General features: G+C 37.3%; 1 protein-coding gene across 4 annotated transcripts in view; it reads left to right on the top strand.

The window, feature by feature from the left end:
- Positions 1-24,083, top strand: part of LOC127425693 (regulator of G-protein signaling 3-like) — a 44,411-nt gene that overhangs the window by 12,198 nt on the left and 8,130 nt on the right. For 2 of the 4 annotated variants that reach the window (XM_051671925.1, XM_051671945.1), the window contains 9 exons: positions 5,520-5,601; positions 5,988-6,093; positions 8,685-9,048; positions 9,406-9,454; positions 10,014-10,270; positions 10,934-11,017; positions 15,108-15,219; positions 19,288-19,331; positions 20,262-20,384. In XM_051671925.1, the coding sequence (XP_051527885.1) occupies positions 5,520-5,601; positions 5,988-6,093; positions 8,685-9,048; positions 9,406-9,454; positions 10,014-10,270; positions 10,934-11,017; positions 15,108-15,219; positions 19,288-19,331; positions 20,262-20,384 (1,221 nt within the window). Of the gene's footprint in view, positions 1-3,032; positions 3,215-5,519; positions 5,602-5,987; positions 6,094-8,684; positions 9,049-9,405; positions 9,455-10,013; positions 10,271-10,933; positions 11,018-15,107; positions 15,220-19,287; positions 19,332-20,261; positions 20,385-20,436; positions 21,846-24,083 lie in introns of those variants that run through there. The other 2 variants (XM_051671934.1, XM_051671955.1) reach the window with 2 other exon arrangements.

The raw sequence follows: 24,083 nt of genomic DNA, 5'->3' as shown, positions 1-24,083 counted from the left end.
TTTTTTATTTAACGCACTGAAAAAAAAATTTAACCTAAAAATTTGCCTTATGTGATAACATTAAATTAACTGGTATATATATTATACTGGTAAAAATATTATTTAGCATTACTGAATCAACATGAAGTTTACACCAATAAAAGTAATTTTTAGGGTTAGATCGGGTAGAAATAGCACATTAAGGTAAAAATGGCAGGTTACCACTTTTTACAGTGTGTTTTGTCAGGTTAACTAAAACAAAAAAACATATATGCAATAACATCTAAATGAACTGGTTTTATTCAAGTCAAAATTATTATTTATAAGTGAATAGATGAGTGAATCGCCCTGTCTGCATCAATGGAATTCAGTTTTATTGGTCAAATCGGGTAGAAGAGGTATTTCATCTTGATCTGACCCATAAAATATTACTATAATTAATGTAGTCAGGTTCATATTAAATAATATTTTTGACTTAAATAATGTACATCTGCATGGTATTACATTATACAGTGTAGGTTGTATATTGAGACCTATGAATTGCTGGAATTTTAAATGTTGTGTAATTTCTACAAACAAGACAGATATTTGAAATATTGATGACTCCGGAAGGTCGTGCCCTATTAGCATTATTTGGGGAACACTGTAAAAAAAATGGTAACATGCAATTGTTACCTTAGGGAGCTGTTTCTTTGTGATCTAACTCTTATAATGAGTTTTGTTTGTGTATTGAATTCAGGCTGATTCATTAATGTTAAATAATATTTGACTTGAATAAAACCAGTTAATCTAGATGTTACTACATGATGAACATCAGTGAAGAGGTAACATCTTTTTCATAGACTGAGCAGTTACTATGTAGTATTTCAGTTACAGTTTCCTATATTTCATGTTTGATTTCTCACAATTCTTTGGTGCTGTTGTACTTGCCAGATGTGATGGGATTAAACTCTGAATTTAGTAAAATTAGATTTAACCACACTGTTTTGTCAGGAAAAACAAGTAAATATGACTAGTAAATAATCAACCTGACTACATTAGGCTATGCAAACTAAAGTAATTTTTAATGACCAGATAAAGGTTGCATTTGCTGTAACAAAGGCAAAGTTTCACTTTTTAAGTGCAGGCCTTTTAAATGCCAGCCTAATTTGACTGGCTGCTTGCAGGCTGATAATTTTTTCAGCAGAGAGCCATCAGTGATGCGACAGACTCCATCGGCTTGGAAATACAAGTGCCTCTGTTGCATTCACTAATGAGACGGACTGTAGATATATGAGGATGTGCTTTGGATATTGCATGATTGTGTCCAGCCATCAGCCCACACCTCCGACACACACGCACGTAAACACACACACATACACACACACACTCACTCATCAAACCCTCCCATCCACTTTAGGGAGCAACTTTTCCCAGGACTGTTCTCCGCCCGCTCTGTTCTCCTCAGACAAAGCTGGGAAATGGGAAAGCCAACAAAGTGGCTGTAATAGGAAGCCCAATCCCGCTTGGTGCTTATTATTTATCCCTGTTTGATTCCCGTCTCATTGACACTCTTGCTGGTTCCCTGCATTTTTACGTGGAGGCCGGTCAAATACGCTGCTAATCATTATTTTCTTTCCTTCCTCTTTTCCCGAAATCCATTTTTCAAAATATGTAGGTGACTTTACAGGGTTTCTAGTAATGGGGTTTTGTAAGTGGGAAAATATCAGCATACTACACTATTAAAAGTGAAATTGTGCAATTGTGATCTTAAAGGGATAATTAATAATTATAATAATAAAAAAAATATGGCATGATTTACTCAACCTCATGTTGTTCCAAACCAGTATGACTTTGTTTGTTCTGTGGAACACACAAGGTGAATGTTGTGAAAGTCTTCACAGGGTTTATTCACCATATAATGAAAATAAATAGTGACTATGGTCTGTCAAGCTGAAAAAAACAAAAAACTAGAAAAACACAAAAAACAAAAAACATAAAACCACAGTAAAAGTGATTGATACGACTAATGCACTATATTCCAATTCTTCTGAAGCCATTCCATTTCTGTTAAACAGAATGAAATTTAAGTCGTTATTCACTCTCAAATCAAATCAAATCAAATCATTGACAAAGTGCACAAAGTGATCGATGTCTACAGAAGACTTGGATTATTGTGCATGAGTCATATCGATTGCTTTTACTGCAGTTTTATGGTGTTTTTTGTCCTTTTTGTAGCTTGACAGACCAGAGTGATTTTTCACTTACAATATATGGCAAATAAACCCTGTGTAGACTTTTTAAAAATTTTCCTTTTGTGTTCCTCTGAAGAAAGTAAGTCATACGTGTTTTGAGTGACTTTAGGGTGAAATGACAGAATGCTCCTTTTCTGTGAACTATCCCTTTAAGGCACCTTGAATAAAACCAGTTATTATGTTACCGCATAAAGAACATTTTTAGGTTAGGTTATTTTTTTGTTTACAGTGATATGGTTATTTTTTTTTTATTTTTTTTTTACAGTGATATGGACTATTGTAGAGTTTGTAAATGTGAAATTTTTGACACAAATTACCTGATTACAGGTCTGTAACCACCTCAGACATTGAAGGGGACAGATCCCTCCCCAATATTCAGTTTAGTGGTCGATCAGTATAGTTTTTTTCAATGAACAATTCTTACAATTTTACCTGTGATTCCCTCTAATCATGTTTGGTTACGTCCTTGCCTAATTGTGCTGCTTTTTACACAGATACTACTCTAGTTGTGTTACAGAATTTAGTTTATTTTAGATATTAAGACGTCCATGTCTTTCAGTCTACAGTCCTACTCTTCGTTAAACAAACATTAAACACGCTTTAATGTCTCTGGCTCATAATGAATGTTTGTGTTTACAATAAATTAAGCTGTGTGAGCTCCATCTCAATGCAGAGAGAGAGAGTGAGTTTAGCCACTACTGTTATGAGCTACTCAGGAAACATGTTGGCTTATCGAGAGCAGACATACTGCCTGGCCACTGACTGGGGGGTTGGAAGGTGGCTTCCTGTAATTCTTCTACTCAGAGCAGTTCCCATGAGTGGGCATGCATAGCCGTGCTACAGCAACAACGAAGGGAAGCATCATCACCTGTGTGACTACTTTTATTGAAGACACCAAGAGTCGAGTACAGTGGCGTAGATGTAGGTGGATGTATATACGGTGAGCTATGCATACAATCCACGGACTGTGCAGGCTCTGCATCGAACGAAACTTGCCACAGGTTTGTTCCGTTACTTTAATTTATTTGGTTTTGGAGTTAGAAAAAGTTTTTAAGGAGTTATGGCAGGTTTGGTCTGAGATAGTCATTAGGAATGTCTGGGAATGTTTTGGGATATTAATGTTCTTATTAGTCGACATTGTGGCTGTGAAGCCTAATGGTTGAAGTTCTGAACTGGTTGCAGGTTTGAACTTCACAATGGGTGATCCATGAGATTTCACCTTTGGGTAAGGCACTTGGGTTGCTTCAGGGTACTTGTTATAAGTGAAGTGTGTAAACTTTGGATAACAGTGTGAGCTAAATGACAAAGTGGTAAAGTAGTAGTAAGTCTTCAGAACTCAGTATTATGTAGGTTGACAACATGCTTTTGATGATGGGTATAACATTTCTACATGTCAGACCTCTTGGATTAGTTTAACAAGCTGGATTGAATATGGCATAATATACAGTGGGGTCAAAAAGTCTGAAAGACCATGTTGAAAATTTGGGATTTTTGTCATTTAAACCTGGAAATAAACATTAAGGTTTAGGAATTTGAAAAATTTGAAACAACAACAACAACAAAAAAGTTAGGATGTAAAAATGAAGAAGAAATGTTACTGCACTTCTAGGTGACTAATCAAATGTCAGTAAATGTGACTTTTTTAGTATTTAAAAGGTAGCGTCCATTGAAACACTTAAAAAAAAAATTATTCTAAAAACATTACCACATTAGGTTTTGCACAAACTTATGGAGTCCATTCCAACTCGAGTGCATGCTGTCATTGAAGCAAAAGAGAGACATATCATATACTCAGAAATTGTTGTCAAGTTAATTTGAACTTTTCACTTAAAATGTAATGCATATAATAAGATTTGTAATTTTGTAGTTTTGTTTTGTTTTTAAAAATACTAAATAGAAGCAAAATTGAAGCACTAGTGGTCATAGACTTTTGGACCCCACTGTATATCCTTGTGCTGTGATTGACAGGACTAGATGAACAAGCTCCTCCCAAACTTGTGTTTAAATCTCCATATAATGATTACTCAAGACCTCTCACCTTACTACATTTTAAACTGGAATACGGCATCAAGCACGAGTATTCTCATAACAAGAGCTAGTTTATATTCAGCATTGCCAACATTGTTATATGTTCTAACAGGTGAATATCATTGTTAGAAACAATTGAGAACAAATGAACAGCAGAAGGGAGCAATGGAAAAGAGGAAACTCAGTGGAATTTGATTTGGATAATTATTTCATCAGAGTAATTAATGGAGCTTGTAAGGAGGGCATCCGCGTCGACCCAGAGGAGAGAAGAGGAACAGCAGTGAAAGTTCTAAAGCTGTCATCACTCTTTTTATTCGCTCTCCCTTGCTAAACAAGGCTCTTTGTTGTTGTGCGGTCAGTGTCATGTTAAATGCGAGACACCCCCCTCCCTCTACATTTCCTATTTAGTTTGGCTCCAGGTTCTGTTGCCATTTTGAACTTTTACTGTCCAAATATTCATTCTCTGCTGTTTTGTCAGTGCCAGGGCAGTTTTCGGCCCCTGTCATTTCCTTTTCTTGCCAGGAAAAAGAAAGGCTCCCTGGTCACTCAGCAACCCTGACTAATTTCTCAGCTTGTAGTTTTTAATATCCCTGACTATTTGCTGCTTTGGCATTTCTGTCTTCACACTGCTGGGGTACAGTGCACCATCCATGTTTGTGTCTTCAGCACACACTCACACACACACATATAGGCACACTCTCTGAACCAGTTACTGGTAGGTCTTCTGACACTATGGAAGGTCTTTTTTTCCTGAATGTCTCTTTAAAGGTTGAAGCTTTCATTATATTCCATTAAAAACAAATGATCAATTTATTAGGGTTTGTTATTGGAGAAATGCTATCTTCGTAACACATTGCATTTTATTTAAAGGGATAGTTCATTTCAAAATTAAAATTTGTCATCATTTACTGTGCACGTCCTCATGTTGTTCCAAACCCTTATTACTTTTTATTTCCATGGAACATAAAAGGAGATGTTAGGCTAAGTATTAACCTCAGTCACCCTTCACTTCCATTGTATCGGAAAAAAGATGCAATGAAAGTGAATGGTGACTGAGACTAACATACCGCCTAACATCTCCTTTTGTATTTCACTGAAGAAAGTCATACAGGTTTGGAACAACATGAAGAAGTATAAATGATGACTTAATTAATTTTCATTATTGGGTGAACTGTCCCTTCAATTTACGACTTTATTTAGAAATGAGCTGACCCCAACCTTTGATTGAAAACTCTCACACTTTTCTTATGTAAACATGCAATATGGTCTCTCAAACAGGTGACCATTTTGAGAGGAAAAGATGGTTTTGGTTTCACCATCTGCTCTGACTCACCTGTGCGGGTCCAAGCTGTTGATCCAGGTAACTTTAAACACATTCTATAAAAATTTCATGTCACTTCCATAATTAGCCTGTACTGTGGGCTGTAAATTATGTAATGTAGTGAATGTATGCATATGTTTTACCAGGAGGAAAATTGCATTGCTCAGAGGTTGCTCTTTTATAGATCGGGGGCTTAATGTATAGAGTTATTCGTGTAGATATCATAGCTCAGATAATTTGGTCTTGGAAGAATTTGATGGTAAATGACTTTGGTATCTTGGCAAATTTGAGCACAGTTCATTATGATATTAAAGAGAACCCATCTGTGGTTGTTCTTTCCTATGGGTATACTTATGCTTTATTTGACTATGGTGTGATTGGCTCGAGTGTCTTTCTCTGTTGTTGTTTTTTTTTTTTTTCTTCAGGCGGACCAGCTCATCAGGCTGGGTTACAACAGCTGGACACATTATTACAACTGAATGGCCAGCCAGTTGAACACTGGAAGTGTGTGGAACTGGCGCATGCCATCAGGTCTGTAGTTTTGTTTTGATTATTTTTCCTTTCTGTGGCCATAGGTTTCACAACACAGTCTCAATCACTTCGATTCTGTAACGGTAATAGTTGGGGAGTCAAAAAGTATTAAAGGGATAGTTCACCCCAAAAGAAAATTCTGACATCATTTACTCAACCTCATGTTGTTCTTAACCTGTAGGATTTTTTATTTTCTCCATGGAACACAAAAGGAGATTATAGGCAGAATGACAGCCTCTCAAAACACATTAAGGTTGCTTTTACACTAGCACTTTTGGTGCGCACCAAGGGTCGAATGACATCAAAGTTCGGTTTGTTTGGATAATGTGAACGCTGTTTTCCGAACTCGGGTGCGCACCCACGAACTGCACCCGGGTCTGCTTGAAAAGGTGGTCTGGGGTACGGTTCATGTGAACTCTGGTACGGTTCGCTGCTAATTAGGGCTGAAACGATTAGTCAACGTTATCGACAACGTCGACAACAAAAAAATTGTCGACAAAAATGTTTGTTGTCGAATAGTCGTTTGATCTCATTTAACGTAACATGAGATCACATTAAACTGTAATGATGACGTGCGAGTGCAGCACTGCAATTTGCGCCTGACTGAGGAGACGAAGAATTACACAGCTCACAGTCCAGATGCAATCTAAACTTTCACAGCTTCAGGTGATGTAGATCGCAAAATATGAGGGAATTATAATGCAAAAATACTAAATAAGTAAATACAGAACCACTCGTTGTGGAATAAGTGGAGCTGGAGCTGCCGCTCCGCTGAAGCAAAACTTGCGTGTCGAGCGTCTTTAAAGGAAACTCCTTTAGGTTGCATCTTTAATAAAGCTATAACGCATTAAATATAACTGCATTTAAGTTAAAATAATATGGAAGCAGGTCATGTAAATAACTACAAACTCCGAAGCTGACATTTCTCTGTGCGGTCAGAGCCTCTTCTATGAGTTGCGTGAAGTGTCTTGATCTTAGGGGGAGAGATTGAAACTGCACCCAGCTGATGCACACTCTTGTCGAGGGGGCACTCATCCCTCGAGCGCGCGCGCTTAATGCAGCTAGATTATAACGTGATGGCTCGTGACTTATTGAATCATAATATATGTGTCACTGTGTGTTTCTTATCATGAAGAAATTTGTCAATATGCAGCTTTATTAATAAGTGAGAGTTTTTTGTTTTTTTTGTGAGTTAAAGATGGATTGGAGTGAACAAAAAGGTGGGAGAGGGTAGTCTTCGCCCCATTATACACTGCAACAAAATATGTTTTTGATTTGTTTTTGTTTTGGCTTGTTTTCCAATATAAACATCTAAAACTCCTTTAAAACAACGTACATTTCTTTAGGAGCTTTACTGAAGAAGAAAAAATTGTTATCTGAGAATGTTGAATATTAAAAATACAAATATTTTAAAATATCTAAAAATCCTTTAAAAAAGATGAAATTCACCTGAGAAGCAGCATATCAGGTATTTAGACTTGCTTTTAGAGAATAGATCTTGAATATAAGTACATTTTGTCTTTACTGCACTCGCAGAAGTATAACCAAGTGAAAAAATACACTTTTATACAAAATACACTTATATTTAAGATACATTCTCTTAAAGCAAGTCTAAATATCTTATATGTTGCTTCTCAAGTAAATGTATCTTGTTTTAAGGATTTTTAGACAATTTTAAATGGAAAACAAGACAAAAACACTTGATAACAATAGGATTATTTTGCAGTGAATTTCTTTACTGAATTAAACCTAGTAAAAGTCTTTTTTTCCCTTTTATTCAGTGAATGTCATTTAGAGGTATTTTTAAAAGATGATTTTATCCTCTTTGTTGTTAGTAAGCATGTTTAATAAAACCTTTTAAGTCAGGGCACAAGCTGAATAATCCGTTAATAGCTAATGATTAATCGTTGCAATAATCGCCGAATAGTCGAATAATCATTATAATAACCGTTAGATTAATCGATTATCAAAATAATCGTTAGTTGCAGCCCTACTGCTAATATGAACGCAATCGTACCAAATCGCGTAATTGAACTGCTTGTGATGACGTACAGTTAGTGTCTTTGCAGGCTCATGATCGCAGTTATTATGGTATAATGCATTTCTCATACCTGCTTGTGTTTAAATAAATCCCGTTCAGAGAGCAGCTCACATTCTTTATAACACTTGCAACGCATACGGGCTCGCGGCAGACAGACACTATCATTCATCACATCATTGCACATACAATGCATCCACGGGAGACAAACACAAGTGTCATTCTGTGCATGGCAAGTTTTCGTGGAAAATCTAAAGAGATAAACTTTAATACTAAACACAGTGACTTCTTGAGTTGTTTCCTAGTTACAGTACCGCTTGTACTCATGTTGATGAATTAATCAAACTGCGGTTTGGTAAAGTTTATTCTATGAGACTAGTTGAATGAAAGTGAATGGCGACTGGGACTAACATACTTCCAAACATCTCCTTTTGTGTTCCACAAAAGAAAGAAAGTCTAATACGTTTGGAACAAGGTTGGGTGAAAGGTCACTTTAACAGTTCTCTTGCAATGCGTTCAGTACAGATCATTAACATGATCTTATTTCTTGTAGGAATTGTCGTGATGAGATCACAGTGGTGGTATGGAGAACAGTGCCTGTTATGAAGCCTTACTATGAGGGACTCATCCACAGGCCTTCTTACAAACCCTCCGGTTTTGACACTTCTATTACAAAGACACAAAACAAAACCCCACCTTTGCTCTCTCGACCCACCAACCACAAACCGAGTCGGCGTAAGAAAGGTAGTGGTCACAATAACACAGGAAATGGAGTAGGAGAGTCATTGTGGTCTTGGACTGGGAAACGAGAGGAGAATGACTACAAAACACGTACTCAGACCCTCAAAGGTACACGTGTGACATCATCAAATGGCGACAACTACATCATCCTATCTCCTGTCAGCCCTGGAAACCAGGTACAAATTTGAAATACAGTATATATGTTCAACTTATTTAAATGTGCATATCGCATGTAGTGATTCTGAGTGCTTTTCTTAGAGGTTGGGGAGGCAAGCAGCTGTCAGTAGCCTTTGCCAAACATTCAATTTGAGCTTTACTCTTCAGTGGAAGCAGTGCTATTACTTTATCTGGCATCCAGATGCTTAGATCATTCATCATAGCATGATGCTGGTCTTTAGGAACCATGGCTTCTTTCTGTGTCAGCACGCCAGTTCATGCACACTAACAGTAGCCAGGAGATATATTCTTATTTATTCTAACCGACCCATTTTTGTGAAGGCTGATCCTACTTGTTTGAATATTTTACATTGCAGATATTGCAGCCGGTGTATTCTGACAGCAATGGAACGCTGGGAACTCTAGGTAAGACATTTAGAGCTGTCCGTTTCTCTTGTACAAATTTAGTAGACTCATCTAAGATTAGTGTAAAATTGACATTTCTACACAAGTCTGCTTTTAAGAGGAAATAATGAAAGAAAACAGTATCTGTAAATAAACAGTATGCAAGCACAGTCTTCATTTACAAAATAGAATTGTGGATTTACCATGGTAGAGTATCATTTTCAATGTTGAATTTCAGTTAATTTTAGAATACATATTGTTCCATAGTTGCTTTATAGAAAAAAAAAAAGAAAAATTGTGCCTTACAAGCCCCCCTGTGAGCAAGCCAAAGACAATATTGGCAAGGAAAAACTCCCCAAGATGGTAATACCATGGTACTTTGATATATACCATGGCACATACCATGAAATGTACATGGTACTCCAAAGAATACCATGGTATTACCATGGTACATGTCCAAAAAAAAATAAAAATAAAAAACAACCAACAATATTTCAATGATACTGAATATGTCCAAAATGGTAATAGTACTTTGGTACTTTTTTGTAAGTGTTTGATCACATATAATGTCAATTCATAGGAAGAATCTATCAGACTCATCCAAGCAGAGAGCTGCAGCAGAGTCCAGGATACCTGCAAGATGGGGAACTGCAAGCACAAGCCACCTTATGCAGGTCTATGAGCAGTAAGACTGCCACCATGGCTCCCTCATCCTATAGACAGAGTTTTGCCAACTACCAGAACTGCACCATCGTCCAGTCCCACCTGCCCCACTCTAACTATGGGACATATGTTAGTCTGGCCCCTAAGATTCTCATCTTCCCTATTTTTGTGCAGGTGCATTGAGTTTATTCATTTAATATTGGATCACATTGTCTAATGTTTTTAATGTATTTATTATTCATAATAATGTCTGCTTAAATTTGGTTGATCTAAAAGATCAACTATAATCTAATGACTGATATGCTGTTATGTTTATATATGGGTCAACGATAATTATTTATTCAAAATACTTTAAAAATGCAATTCATGCAAAATAATGACTTTAATACACCAGTACTATGATGAAAATGTTTTTCATTTTTAAGTTCAAATTCATTTTTATATTTTCTTTCTAAATGGGGTTTAAAGTAAAAAAAAAAGTCTGGAGAGAGTAAAAAATAAATAAATAGAAGTCTCAATACAGTAAAAGCTGAAATTTTTGAAAAAAGAAATGTTGGCATAAATAGTTTGGAATAATATTTTATTATTATTTATTTTAAAAAAAAATCAAATTTTTAAAATATTTCTCATTTTTATCACCCTGGAAAACCTTATTTGTCAATGACCCATATTTGAGCTGGTAAATGTGATTATCCCTACAGCTTCATCTTTGACAAGTTTTACAAATACACAGCCTTTTGCCAATGTAACGTCATTAAAGGACCATTTCTGCCAGAATTTTGTGTGTGATTGGCAGCCAATCATGTCATTAAACCTCTTAACTATGGTGTATTTCAGCCACTGGACCTGTGCAGCCCTGAGAAAATCCTGATATTATCAGAGGAAATGATCCTTCATGACAGTAAACACATAGCTCTTAAGGTAACAGCAATCTCGCTTTTCCCTGTGGAAAATGTTATTGCTCAGAGGTTGCTCTTTCATATCTCAGGAGGACTGATGGAAAAATCTGAAAAACACCTGACAGGCTGAAGTGTGTAATGTCTGCACCACTAGCATCTCCAAATAAAACTGTTTTCAAGCAGGTTTCCCAAACACTTGCCCCATCTGCATTGTAGCCCTGCCCCAAACTAACACTATTTGTTGAGCCAGTGACCTATGCTAGGTTGGTTGGGATGGTGAAACAGAGCAATGTTTTTTAGCACGACAGAGTCACAATGTGTAAATTTTTGTGGGGAATCAACCTATACATTTATGAAAACCTATGAAAGTTACATACAGTTGTCTCTGCATTGTAAGCTAGGACAGGGGAAAATATTTTAACATTTTATTATGCACTTCAGCTTTAAAAAAATGTCTCCAGTTGCTCTCTTTTTAATCTCATTACTGTCTAGCAAAAAACTATTGAGATATTAAAGGAATAGTACACCCAATAATTCACACCAAGAGTATGACTATATAGAGTGGAACACAAAAAAGATGTTTTGCAGACTGTCTCTTTTTTGAAAATTAAATGAAAATGACCAAAGAAAAAAGACACATAAAAGTAGTGTATATGACTTCTGAAGCCATACAATAGCTTTGTGAGAGGAGCAGATCGAGATTTTATATGTGATGAATCTGTCAACATTCAGTGTAGCCCATTGTCATGATTATTCTATGTAACTTGTCTGCTTTAATTATTGATAGCATGGCCTTTCAAATCCTTTCAGTGTAAGGCCTTAATCCAATTCCGGGACTCTAAAACACATCTCTTGTCTTAGATAAAATATGCAGAAGGGATTCTTATAATATCTTGTTTGTGAGCTCTGAAGGTGACCTGTATCTGTAAAGAACTGGTGTCCCCTTTCAGCATAATTGACTTTTCTTTGCTCTGTAAGGTTTTTAGATTGTTCTCATAATACCACTCTAAAAGCCTCTAAGTCTAGAGACTCTGAAGCAGTTTTGCACTAGAAGAAACACTACCTATTCTATTAGATCCATTTCATTGAACGATTGTTGGATATTTGTCTCGGTGACCGTAATGCCCGACACAAAATATGTGCTCCTCATAGAGGAAAAGCAGATATCTTGATCTGAGTTTTTTTTTTTTTTTTTTTTTTTTTTCAGCTGCAGCTTTAAAGAAACCTGCAGTTTGGGAATAACTTGACCTCTGGCTTCCTCAGCATGAGCAATATTGTGCAAAGATAAATCTTAGAGTGCCACAATAGCCCCTAAAATCTACTTCGTATCTATAGCAATTCTCTTTAGGAGTCTGTCACATCCTTTGTGCTCCCTGTCAGGGCCTCCGTCTGTATGCCTGCTGACCTCAATTTTGCCTAGAGACCTGTTTGAGTAATGCAGTCAAACTCTTGCAGTCAAGAGTTTCTAAAGATCAGAGTGTTTAAGAAGGATGAGCTGTTCATCGCTAACCACATTCCTTCAGTGTCCAAGAACGAGTGCGTGTGTTTTACTGAGGTTTAGATGGGCTGATTTTATTAAGTTGGACAAATTCCAGGCCTGGGCAATGGGCACCATTTGAGGCAAAGCACCCCAACCAGCCTGCTGGCTCCAAAATGAATCAAATTGGGCTTTTCAGGTCCTAATTGTAACTTTAAAGGTGCTGTGCATATTTTTTTATACTAAAAAAATCTTATGGAAGTTTATTTATTTTTTTATTAATTTTTTTATTGTTTTTTGCTGACTGAGGGCATTGAGGCATGTTTTTTTGTAAACCTGCTTTGTAAAAATATGCATTGTGAAAGCAGTATGTGATTTTTTTTTTTTACTTGACTTTCAATTCTCCCAGCTTAATGTGTAGAGACAATTTTAAATAAGCCATTTGTGGCTTGATTTCCCCTGAAGAGTTTAAAGATTGGCACTTTCAACAGTTTGAGCAAACCAACATAGTGACATTAGATCCACCAATGGCATGTGTTTGGGGCGGGACTACCTGTTCTAACCGGCTAAATGATATATGGGGAGTATTTGGGGAAACTTGTTTGCAAATAATGATTATTTTTGCAATTCTATTTGGTGCTGCTGATGGTGAAAAAATTACACTCTTTACCTTTAACTAGACTTGATTATAACTTTAACTGGGTGAATCTAACAAAGCATGTTAAGAACATGTATGGGCCATATTTCTCCCCAAATTCAAAAGAAAAAAATAAGAAAATGAAGCCTAATTTTTTATTGAAAGAAAAATATATACCAGACATGTTATATACCCAGTGTAACGTTGGTGTCTAGGAATGTAAGAGGAAGAGAGGAGACACAGGAGTAGATTCTTTCAATCATTTAATTATACTCGTAGGAGTAGAATAAACGCTGGAGTGGAACAAACAAAAAGCTCAACAGTAGTAATCGCTGGATTGGAACAAACACTGGAGAAGAACAAACTATAAATCTAAACATCAAAACTTAACACAACGTAACACTTCAATAACTCAACGGAACACTTCAATAACTCAACGTAGCACTTCAGAAGAGTCCTTGAAGAACATGGAGACAGACTGTGACATGACCGCCCCCCCCTTTAAAGGGCGACTCCTGGCGCCCAAAAACGGATGATGAGGGTAGGGTGACGCAGAAGAAGAAAGATCCAAGGAGGATGATCAGGAGGCTTAGGGGGCGGCTTCAGGGCTGGGAAAGGATCCGGGGGCCTGGGGGGTGGCTTCAGGGCTGGGAATGGATCTGGGGGCCTGGGGGGCAGCTTCAGGCCTGGAAATGGATCAGGAGGCGGAACCGCTGGAGGAGGAGACTCTGTGGAAGTGGGCGGAGCTGTGAAATACTCTAAGGGCGGAGCCGAGGAAGAGTCTGAGCGCAGAGCCAAGGGAGGCAAAGCTGAGGGAGGAGCTGAGGAAGGCGGAGCCGTGGAAGATTCTGGGGCGGATCCGTGGAAGGCGGAGCTGTGGAAGACTCTGGGGGCAGAGCCGTGGAAGGTGGAGCTGTGGAAGACTCTGGGACGGAGCTGTGGAAGACTCTGTGACGGAGCTGTGGAAGACTCTGGGGGTGGAGCCATGGAAGGTGGAGCCATGGAAGACTCTGAGGGCGAGCCAAGGGAAGCAGAGCTGAGGAAGGCAGAGCCATGGGAGGCTCTGAGAGCGGAGCCGTGGAAGGCGGAGCCATGGAAGATTCTGGGGGCAGAGCTGTGGAAGGCGGAGCCATGGAAGACTCTGGGGGTGGAGCCATGGAAGGTGGAGCTGTGGAAGACTCTGGGACGGAGCTGTGGAAGACTCTGGGGGTGGAGCCATGGAAGGTGGAGGAGCCGTGGAAGGCAGAGCCAGGAAAGGCTCAAGGGGCGGAGACATGGAAGGCGGAGCTGTGGGAGGCTCGAGGGATAGAGCCATGGAATGCGGAGTTATGAGAGGATCGAGAGAAGAGTCCATGGAAGGCTCGGGGCTGAGAGCCGTGGAAGGCTCGGGGCTGATTTGGGTAGAGAGTGGGGAACATCCTCCGTGGTCGTGAGCACTGGCAGAGCCTGGGGAACGACCACCGTGGTAATGAGCATAGGCAGAGACTGGGGAGGAGGAGTCCTTTTCCTTCTCCTCCTCTTCCGGCCAGCAGGGAGCGTGGTTACGGGGATGTTCCTGTGGAATGGAACAAACACTGGAGAAGAACAAACTATAAATCTAAACATCAAAACTTAACACAACGTAACACTTCAATAACTCAACGTAACACTTCAATAACTCAACGTAACACTTCAAAATAAGAGTCCTTGAAGAACATGATGGAGACAGACTGTGACACCCAGTTACAAAAATCACAAAACTGTAGCAGAATGGCACAATTACCAGCAGATCACTGAGGAAAGGACAGTTTATTGTTATGTTAGATTTGTGTAATTATATATCTGCATTAGCTGACTCTAGTTTAAATTAAAGATGTAATTAATGAAAGAAATAGCCTCATGTCTTTCATATTACTGAATCATCTTTGTCTTTACCTGGTCAGAAGCTGAGTGACACATGAAGGTCAGACGGTGATGTTTCAGTGTGGTACTGACTGTTGACTGTATCGCCCCCTATAGGCAACAGTGTTCATCTACACAGACTTGATGCTGTTGACCAGGGAGGATGAACCAGGCCGCTGTAATGTACTGCAGAGTCCACTCTACCTCCATCAGATAGACCTGCAGGATGGTACGCTCTACTGTACTATAACTACTGCATTATTTGGTGAAAAATAAGGACACTTGTACAGTATACTGTATGTTTTTTGCATAATTTAGAGTGAAAGCAAAGGCAGCATAACATCTGGCTAAGATAAACATATGGAAATACACAAAACTTCAAATTTACTGGGTTCAGAAGTCGGACAGCATCTATCTATCTATCGATCTGTCTGTCTGTCTGTCTGTCTATCTTCTACAGTATCTGTCTGTCTGTTGATCCATCCCTCTGTTTGTCTGTTTATATGTGTGTGTGTGTGTGTGAAGTATCTCTCCCTGGGTTGATTGTTTTGAGTGGAGGGGATGTTAAGGAGTTCCACCCTGTGTTATTTGTGACTATGTGTTAGTAGCGACAGTCAGGAAGGAGGTGTCAGGGCTGTGTGAATGTGTGTGTGTATGTGTATTATGAAAGTCCAGCTCTCCTCACCCTCTCTGTCTGCTGTGAACAATGGTCATGTCTCCGGTATAGCCTGTTATAGGCAGGGTGGGCGGGTCTGTGTATTCTTTACCTTCCTGCAGACAGAAATACTGTACAGCAGCATGTGGCACAGAGGTCATTTTTATCTTGAACCAGTCTTTATTTGACATCTCAGTTTCTGAAATAACCATCACTGTGCTGAACTTTGCCCTTTAATATGTGATTCAGGCACTTACAGTGAAAGTCTATTCAGCCTGTGAATGTTATGTATTAATAACATTGTTGTTACTAATGTTGTTACTAGATGTAATAGGACAAAAATCGTAATTGCTGAAGTCCCTTTGTATCGTAATTTAGATTGATAGAATTTACATCAAAATACGTAGTTTGTGTGTGGCATCCTGATGCTACCCACTTTATGTAAGCTTTGCATCCAAAATAAACTGATAAGGTCATTTCTTGCAGTTTTATACATAAGTAAATCAATACATTGCCTAAACAACTTCAAATTGTCCCTCATGAAAACCAAAGTTGTTATTGAATTTTTTTATATATTATAAACAGAAATTGAGCAACGGACATGCTGTTTAGGAGTAGACCTAACTGGAATGTTGTAATTGACACTTTTCATGATTATATAATTGTGGCTGCTCTAATTGTAATTTCGATTATTTATTTGATTAACTGTGTAGCCCTTATTGTGACCATTTTTAATATACATTGGCAGCTGCCACTTGGTTAACTATTTGTTATCTAGTGTTATTACATCTATCCATTGTAAGTGTGGCTTAAGTGTCCATATAATACCGGTCAAAAGTTCTGAAACACTCATTCTTTATTATATTTTATTTTCTTCACATTTTAGAATAGTAAAGTCATCAAAACTATGGAATAACATAAATGGAACTATGGGAATTATGTTGGGACTAAACAAAATCCAAAATAAATCAAAACTGTGTTATATTTTAGCATCTTCAAAGTAGTCACCCTTTGCCTAGAATTTGCAGACATGTACTCTTGACATTTTCTCAACCAGCTTCTTGAGGTATCACCCTGGGATGCTTTTTAAACAGTATTGAAGGAGTTACCATCTATATTGGGCACTTATTGGCTGCTTTTCTTTATTATTTGGTCCAAGTCATCAATTTCAAAAACGTATTTTTTTTAATTAAATTTTAGTTTTATAATGAAATAAATTAATGTGATGGCACAATTATATTTTTGTCTACAAAACAAATTTCAAACTTTTAAGCATACGCCTTCAGATCAAAAGATTTTTAAGATCATGAGAAAAATTTCAGTCAAGTGTTTCAAAACTTTTGACCTGTAGTGTATATATATATACACTAAGCCACACTTACAATGGATAAATGTAATAACAATAAATATAATAACATTATAACATTATTACAATATATATATATATATATATATGTGTGTAAATATTTATACATACAGTTGTGCTCAAAAGTTTGCATACCCTTGGAGAATTGGTAATATATGTACCATTTTTAAAGAAAACATGAGTGAGCAGGAAAAACACATTTCTTTTATTTCTTATGGGATTCATATTCAACTGTAGGTTAAAACAGAATGGCACAATCATAAAACAAAACATGAAATGACCCCTGTTCAAAAGTCTGCATACCCTTAGTTCTTAATACTGTGTATTGCCCCCTTTAGCATCAATGACAGCATGCAGTCTTTTGTAATAGTTGTCTATGAGGCCCCAAATTCTTGCAGGTGGTATAGCTGCCCATTCGTCTTGGCAAAATGCCTCCAGGTCATCGCAAAGTCTTTGATCGTCTTGCATGAACCGCACGTTTGAGATCTCCCCAGAGTGGCTCAATGATAATAAGGTCAGAAGACTGTGATGGCCACTCCAGAACTTTCTCTGCTGTAACCACTGGAGGGATAACTTGGCCTTGTGCTTAGGGTCATTGTCATGCTGGAAAGTCCAAGAGCATCCCATGTGTAGCTTTCGTGCAGAAGAATGCAAATTGTCTGCCAGTATTTTCTGATAACATGCTGCATTCATCTTGCCATCAATTTTCACAAGATTCCCCGTGCCTTTAGAGCTCACACACCCCCAAAACATCAGTGAGCCACCACCATGCTTCACAGTGGGGATGGTATTCTTTTCACTATAGGCCTTGTTGACCCCTCTCCAAACATAGCGCTTATGGTTGTGACCATAAAGCTCTATTTTGGTCTCGTCACTCCAAATTACATTGTGCCAGAAGCTGTGAGGCATGTCAAGGTGTTGTCGGGCATATTGTAACTGGGCTTTTTTGTGGCATTGGCGCAGTAAAGGCTTCTTCCTGGCAACTCGACCATGCAGCTAATTTTTGTTCAAGTATCGTCATATTGTGCTCCTTGAAACAACCACACCGTCTTTTTCCAGAGCAGCCTGTATTTCTCCTGAGGTTAGCTGTGGGTTTTTCTTTGTATCCCGAACAATTCTTCTGGCAGTTGTGGCTGAAATCTTTCTTGGTCTACCTGACCTTGGTTTGGTATCAAGAGATCCCCGAATTTTCCACTTCTTAATAAGTGATTGAACAGTACTGACTGGCATTTTCAAGGCTTTGGATAGCTTTTTATATCCTTTTTCATCTTTATAAAGTTCCATTACCTTGTTACGCAGGTCTTTTGACAGTTCTTTTCTGCTCCCCATGGCTCAGTATCTAGCCTGCTCAGTGCATCCACGTGAGAGCTAACAAACTCATTGACTATTTATACACAGACACTAATTGCAATTTAAAAAGCCACAGGTGTGGGAAATTAACCTTTAATTGCCATTTAAACCTGTGTGTGTCACCTTGTGTGTCTGTAACAAGGCCAAACATTCAAGGGAATGTAAACTTTTGATCAGGGCCATTTGGGTGATTTCTGTTATCATTATGATGTAAAAAGGAGCCAAACAACTATGTGATAATAAATGGCTTCATATGATCGCTATCCTTAAATAAAAGACCAAAATGTAAACATTTCTGCCAGGGTATGCAAACTTTTGAGCACAACTGTATTTATTTGGGGTAGTTGACAATTACCATAACATATGAACCTTCCTTTTCAACATAAAGATTTTAGGTTAAAATGTATATTTGTATAAGGGAATGTGTATATTTTTTGTAACTGGTGTTCTCTAACTGGTGACCATTTCTTTTAAGTTTTCAAAATGTGTAATCTTTTATCTTTTTTGAAGTTCACTTTTGATTTCCTGTGATGTGATATGCATTTTTGTCCAAATATTCAATGTAGTATCTCAATAATCTGCAGGCATAACACTTATAAAGAATTAGAAAAATATTACATAGTTTTGATGATTAACAGCATGTCACACTGCAGGACACTTTTATCACTGCTTAGCATATCAACTACACATTCATTTCAAAGCATATGTGTGTTTTGTAGTGCTTCAGGTTTTCTAGTAAATTTAAATTATTCTAGTATATCTAATTTACATATGGGTGGCATATATCGATGTACATGTTGGGGTTCACATATATACCCCAAGAGTCAGGAAATGGGGAAAAAAACACACATACACCATGACAGCCATTTTCATATCATAGCAGCTTCAGGATGAAGAAATTCACACCTCTTTCTCCTTCTCTCCAGTTCCTGCTGACAAACTACGGCTGTACATCTCCTACTGGATAGAGGTGAGATCCTGCACCACCAACCTACTCATTTAGCCCAGATCCTTGTCTACAGTGCAATTTAAAGGAATAGTTCACCCAGAAATGTTAATTATGTCATTATTTATTATTATTAACTCACACTCAGGTTTTTACAAACCCGTATGGCTTTCTTTCTTCTGTGGAACACAAGGATGTAATGTTAGGCAGGATGTAAGCCTAAGTCACCATTCACTATCATTGCATCTTTTCCACAATGAAAGTGAAATATTACTGAACATTCTGCCTAACATTTCCTTTTTTGCGTTCATGGGAAAAAAAATAGTCATGATGATGTATTCTGATTTGGGAGTGAACAATCTCTTTAACACAATGCACTGCAATAAAAATCATATGCGGTTTAATGTGTTTCCCGAAGCAGTGACCCAACAGGATGCCCCTGCGGTAAATATTTACGGGAAGTAAATAGTGTGAGGCTGTTAAATGGAGGGCCTCTCAGGGTTTACGTCACATGTAAAAGCCCTTAAAGCTGCTATTTCTCTCTAGAGTAAACGTGCCTGAAAGACGTAGCCAGCTCATTTGAGCAAACACATTCATCAACCCAGCCATCTGCCCATCTCCCTGACAACACCTCGCACATACACACTCACACACTGATATGAATGTGTGAGTGTGTATGAGTGCGTATCTTTTATGACGTTCTCCTGCATAACAGCATATGACACTGATGTGTCTTTAAAAGATGGTCTTTTATGGATGTAACATGAAGGAGGCCACACCTTTAAAAGGTTTATTTGAATAAACCTTTAAAGATGAAAGAACCTTCAATTCTCTCCTTTTTCCCAAATAAATTAGACTGTGATGAGTAATTCTCTCCTTTCGTGCAAATATACACATTCTTTCACAAACACTCCCTCAGTGTCGCTTACACACTCTGTTTCTGTATCTCTGTAGAGAACTGAGTGTCTTTTCAGCCTGGAAGCCTTTTCAGCTGAACAGAAGAGGAGGGTTGTCCAGTGTCTAAGAGACAATATTGACAAGCAGCTTGCCCTAAGGGACAGAATCGGCCCTGATCAGGTACAAAATCAAACACGTGTACAAACACTCACACACATGCTTGGATTTCACATTTAGCCAAAGCCTGTCTGCATTTCTCTAGCAGATATGGAGTATAATAGCTTAGGAGAGGTAGTGCTTCATAAATAGGGCTAACATATGCGATCTGACGTTGCCTCCCGAGGGCTGTTTCCATATTTTACCTTCAAATGTCTTGTAGCTTTGCTCTTTCCTCAAAAGTCAACGTGAAATGGCATTCACAACATATTTTACTTTCGTAATGTGATGTATTTCAAAGTGAAACAGGATATTAAATGAGAAATAATAGCTAAAAGGATAGGACTTGAGTTTAGGGATGCAACAGCTTAAAAATGTTGGCGGATTAAATTATTATTTTAAAGAAATGCTTATATTGAAGAATATTATAAATCTACACTGTTTTTCCAGTTATTTTAATATGTTCCCACTAAAGCACTTTTAGAGAATTTTATATGCAAAGTTGTAAATAAAGCAACAAAAAATGTTAATGTATAGTAGAAAAGATGGATAACCTTTTAGTACTTTTGAAATTTGCCTTAAAAATAAAGAGTATATTGTTGGAATTGGAAACAATAAGCTTTGATATTATTTGCTTAAAATATCAGCCTAATCAGACCAATACAGTAATTAAAAAACCTGTAATATTACTCAATATTACCCTACTTAATATTATCATCAGGGATTGATTTGATCATGAGCTGTTATTTCTACATGTATGTCATGAGGTATAGTAACCTCTAAATTTATTACAGTAACATTAAAAATTTCATTTAATCGGACAAAATTTACTTGAGAATGTAAGGTTACACCAACTTAAGTAAAATTTATGGGTTAGATAAGGTAGAAATAGATCCTTGAGATAACAATTGCAGGTTAGCACTTTTTTGTGTATACTGTATGACAGATAATTTGAGGGGAGGGGTTGAAAAATAAGAGGGCTTGGCAATGTCATCAAAAAAGGAAAGCTGGGCAGAGCAAGTTATTACAATTTTAAGAAAGATAAATACAAGAGGTTTTTTTTATCTTTGCAATAATGTGTACGGATGAATTGTTAACAAAAAAACATGAATGTATATTAAGAAAGTAAACAGGATCAATTTTAAGTTCATGTTGACTTTCTAACAGTCTAAGGGACAGATGCTCTCTCCACTACACTCAATAGAGTGTACATACAAGTTTAAACATAGTGTAGTGAAGACCTTTGGTCTTCTGTTTCTTATTCATGCTCTCTCTCTCGCTCGTTGGGCGAGTGACATCGGGAGAGCAGCGGCATCATCATCAGACTAGCACAAACAGACACGCACATGTGACGGCGTGAAAGAGAGAGAAAGAGAGTGCAGAGAGAGAGAGAGAGAGAGAGAACAAGGCTGTTGTAATGCATGCTAGTATGATGGAGGAATACATTATTTGTTTGTAAGGGAGAAACATTGGATCTTTGTGAAGGTAAGGTCATGGAATAGATGTTTTTTGTGCATGTCCTGTGTGTTTCATCCTTTTACATTTACATTTTACATTTAGCAGACAATTTTTTTCCAAAGTTACTAACAAATAAGGAACAGAACAGAATTGCTTTTGCTGTCTGATTGCCGGAAATAAGATTTTATTTATATTTAGCACCTCCATTCTGATTTGATTGGCGTGCGTGATATTGGAGAAGGTGTGGTGGAGTAAGATGTATTAATTATTATTGATGTATGTAAGTTTAAACACTTCATTGTATCTTAACCTGACACAAGACATACAACGTGACTTTGATCTAAGGACTGTGAAAACTAAATCTTGAATATTAATATTTAATAATAGATATGTCTGTTCATGTAATGTTTACCATACACTTGAATGAGCTTACGTAGAAATGCCTGCTTAATGCATTAATGTTGGTTCATGTCAGGAATTCTTGTTTACCTCCTTGTGCCACATATTCTGTGCTGTTTCTTTTAAAAGCTTGTGAGTCAGTCTCTCCACCAGCAAACTATTTTATGAGCTTATTAGGTCTGTAAAGTGCATGAATACATTAACCTTTTCCACTTAAAAGAATTTTTCCCTTTTTAATTTTCTTTCTCTTCACCTTTCCTTTACCCCTACTGCTTTAGAAAGCAATACCCAATATAATGCAATATTGCAGCGTTGATGATATGCTTTCTTATTCAGTTGTCTAGGATATTAGATGTTTGTAAATGCTGTTTTCACATTTCATGGTCTTTTAATATGCTGCTTTTATGATGATTATTGATTTACTTACATCTTCTGTGAAACCCCTGTAACTGCAAGGGACTTTATATATATAAATGATAGTTGTTTTTTTTTTCATTTACTTAATATATATAATTTGTAATTTAATTACTTTAGCAATTTAATTTAATAGCAGAATTATTTATGATCCATATTATTCTTCTGCCCAAAATCTCAACCTGCACGCTTTGTGTTACAGACATGATTTATACCTCAAATCATGCAGCCTCTTGAGGAGAGGTGTGCTATCACTTTTCTAAGCAATCTGATGTACTATTTTCAATTTCCACCTGGCGGACAAAAAAAGAAAAGAAAAAATCCCATAGATTTACAGAAGCGACCCAATCTAGGGACCAGAATATCATAGAGACTTGGGAGTGAGCTCTTTTGACTTGGACCAGTAAGCAACCACCAAAAATTCTGACAACTACCTTGCAACCATTGAGAACCCCTTTAAAAAACACATAGCATTGTGTTGAAAACAACTCCGAACACCTTAGCAACTGCATAGCAATGCCCTGGCAACCACCCACAACACCCTAGCGTCGTGGCACAGAGATTTGCAAGGACAAGCACCACAAATTTTCTTCAGAAAATTTAAAAATCTAAAATGCTATAGGGTTTTACATAGTAAAGTATAAGGGGTCACTTTATTTTACAGTGTCCTTATTACAGTGCAATTACACACGTAAGTATTCAGTAATATTAAGTAACATCATGTACTGTACTTACTATAGGTTTGTGGTTATGGTTTGATTTAGGGTTAGTTGCTTGTAATTATGCATAATTTACTGTTATTACCATAGCCATTACATGTAATATGTATAACAAGTACACAGTAAAATAAAGTGATATCGTGTAAGGCAGTAGTCAAGTGATTTACCTCCACAGCTGACAAAGAGTTCAGTTTGTGTAAAGAAAATGGTTTATATGGGATACATTTTCTTTATTGGGATGTTTTGTGTAAAGCACTTCAAAAAAATAATTTCGTTTGTTTATATGCACTTTAATAGTTCAATTTCAGTCAAACTAATATTAATTATTCTTTTTAAAATGTCATGTAAACACTTTAGTCCGATTGACATCGTACTAGTCCGATTTTTGTGAAGTCAGACTAACAGACCTAGAGAAAGTAATACGTTTATCGGACTACAACTGGTCTCGTGTTATGTGCATACATGCTCTGAAAGGCAAAGGTGATGCTCAATGTGTATTTAAAGGATTAGTTCACCCAAAAATGATAGTTCTCTCATGAATTACTTGCCTTTAAGCCATCCCAGATGTGTATGTCTTTCCTTCTTCAGCAGAACCGAAATGAAGATTTTTATAAGTACATTTCAGCTCTGTTTGTCCATACAATGAAATCTAATGCCTGCTGGCTGCTTAACAATCCAAAAAGCATATTTAGTGGTTTAATATGTCTTCTAAAGTGATGCAATCACTTTGGGT

The sequence above is a fragment of the Myxocyprinus asiaticus genome, chromosome 3 (assembly GCF_019703515.2).
Source record: "Myxocyprinus asiaticus isolate MX2 ecotype Aquarium Trade chromosome 3, UBuf_Myxa_2, whole genome shotgun sequence".
Taxonomy (NCBI): Eukaryota; Metazoa; Chordata; class Actinopteri; order Cypriniformes; family Catostomidae; genus Myxocyprinus; species Myxocyprinus asiaticus.
The sequence above is the reverse complement of the archived record's forward strand: the minus strand, read 5'-3'. Positions and strand labels throughout refer to the sequence as shown.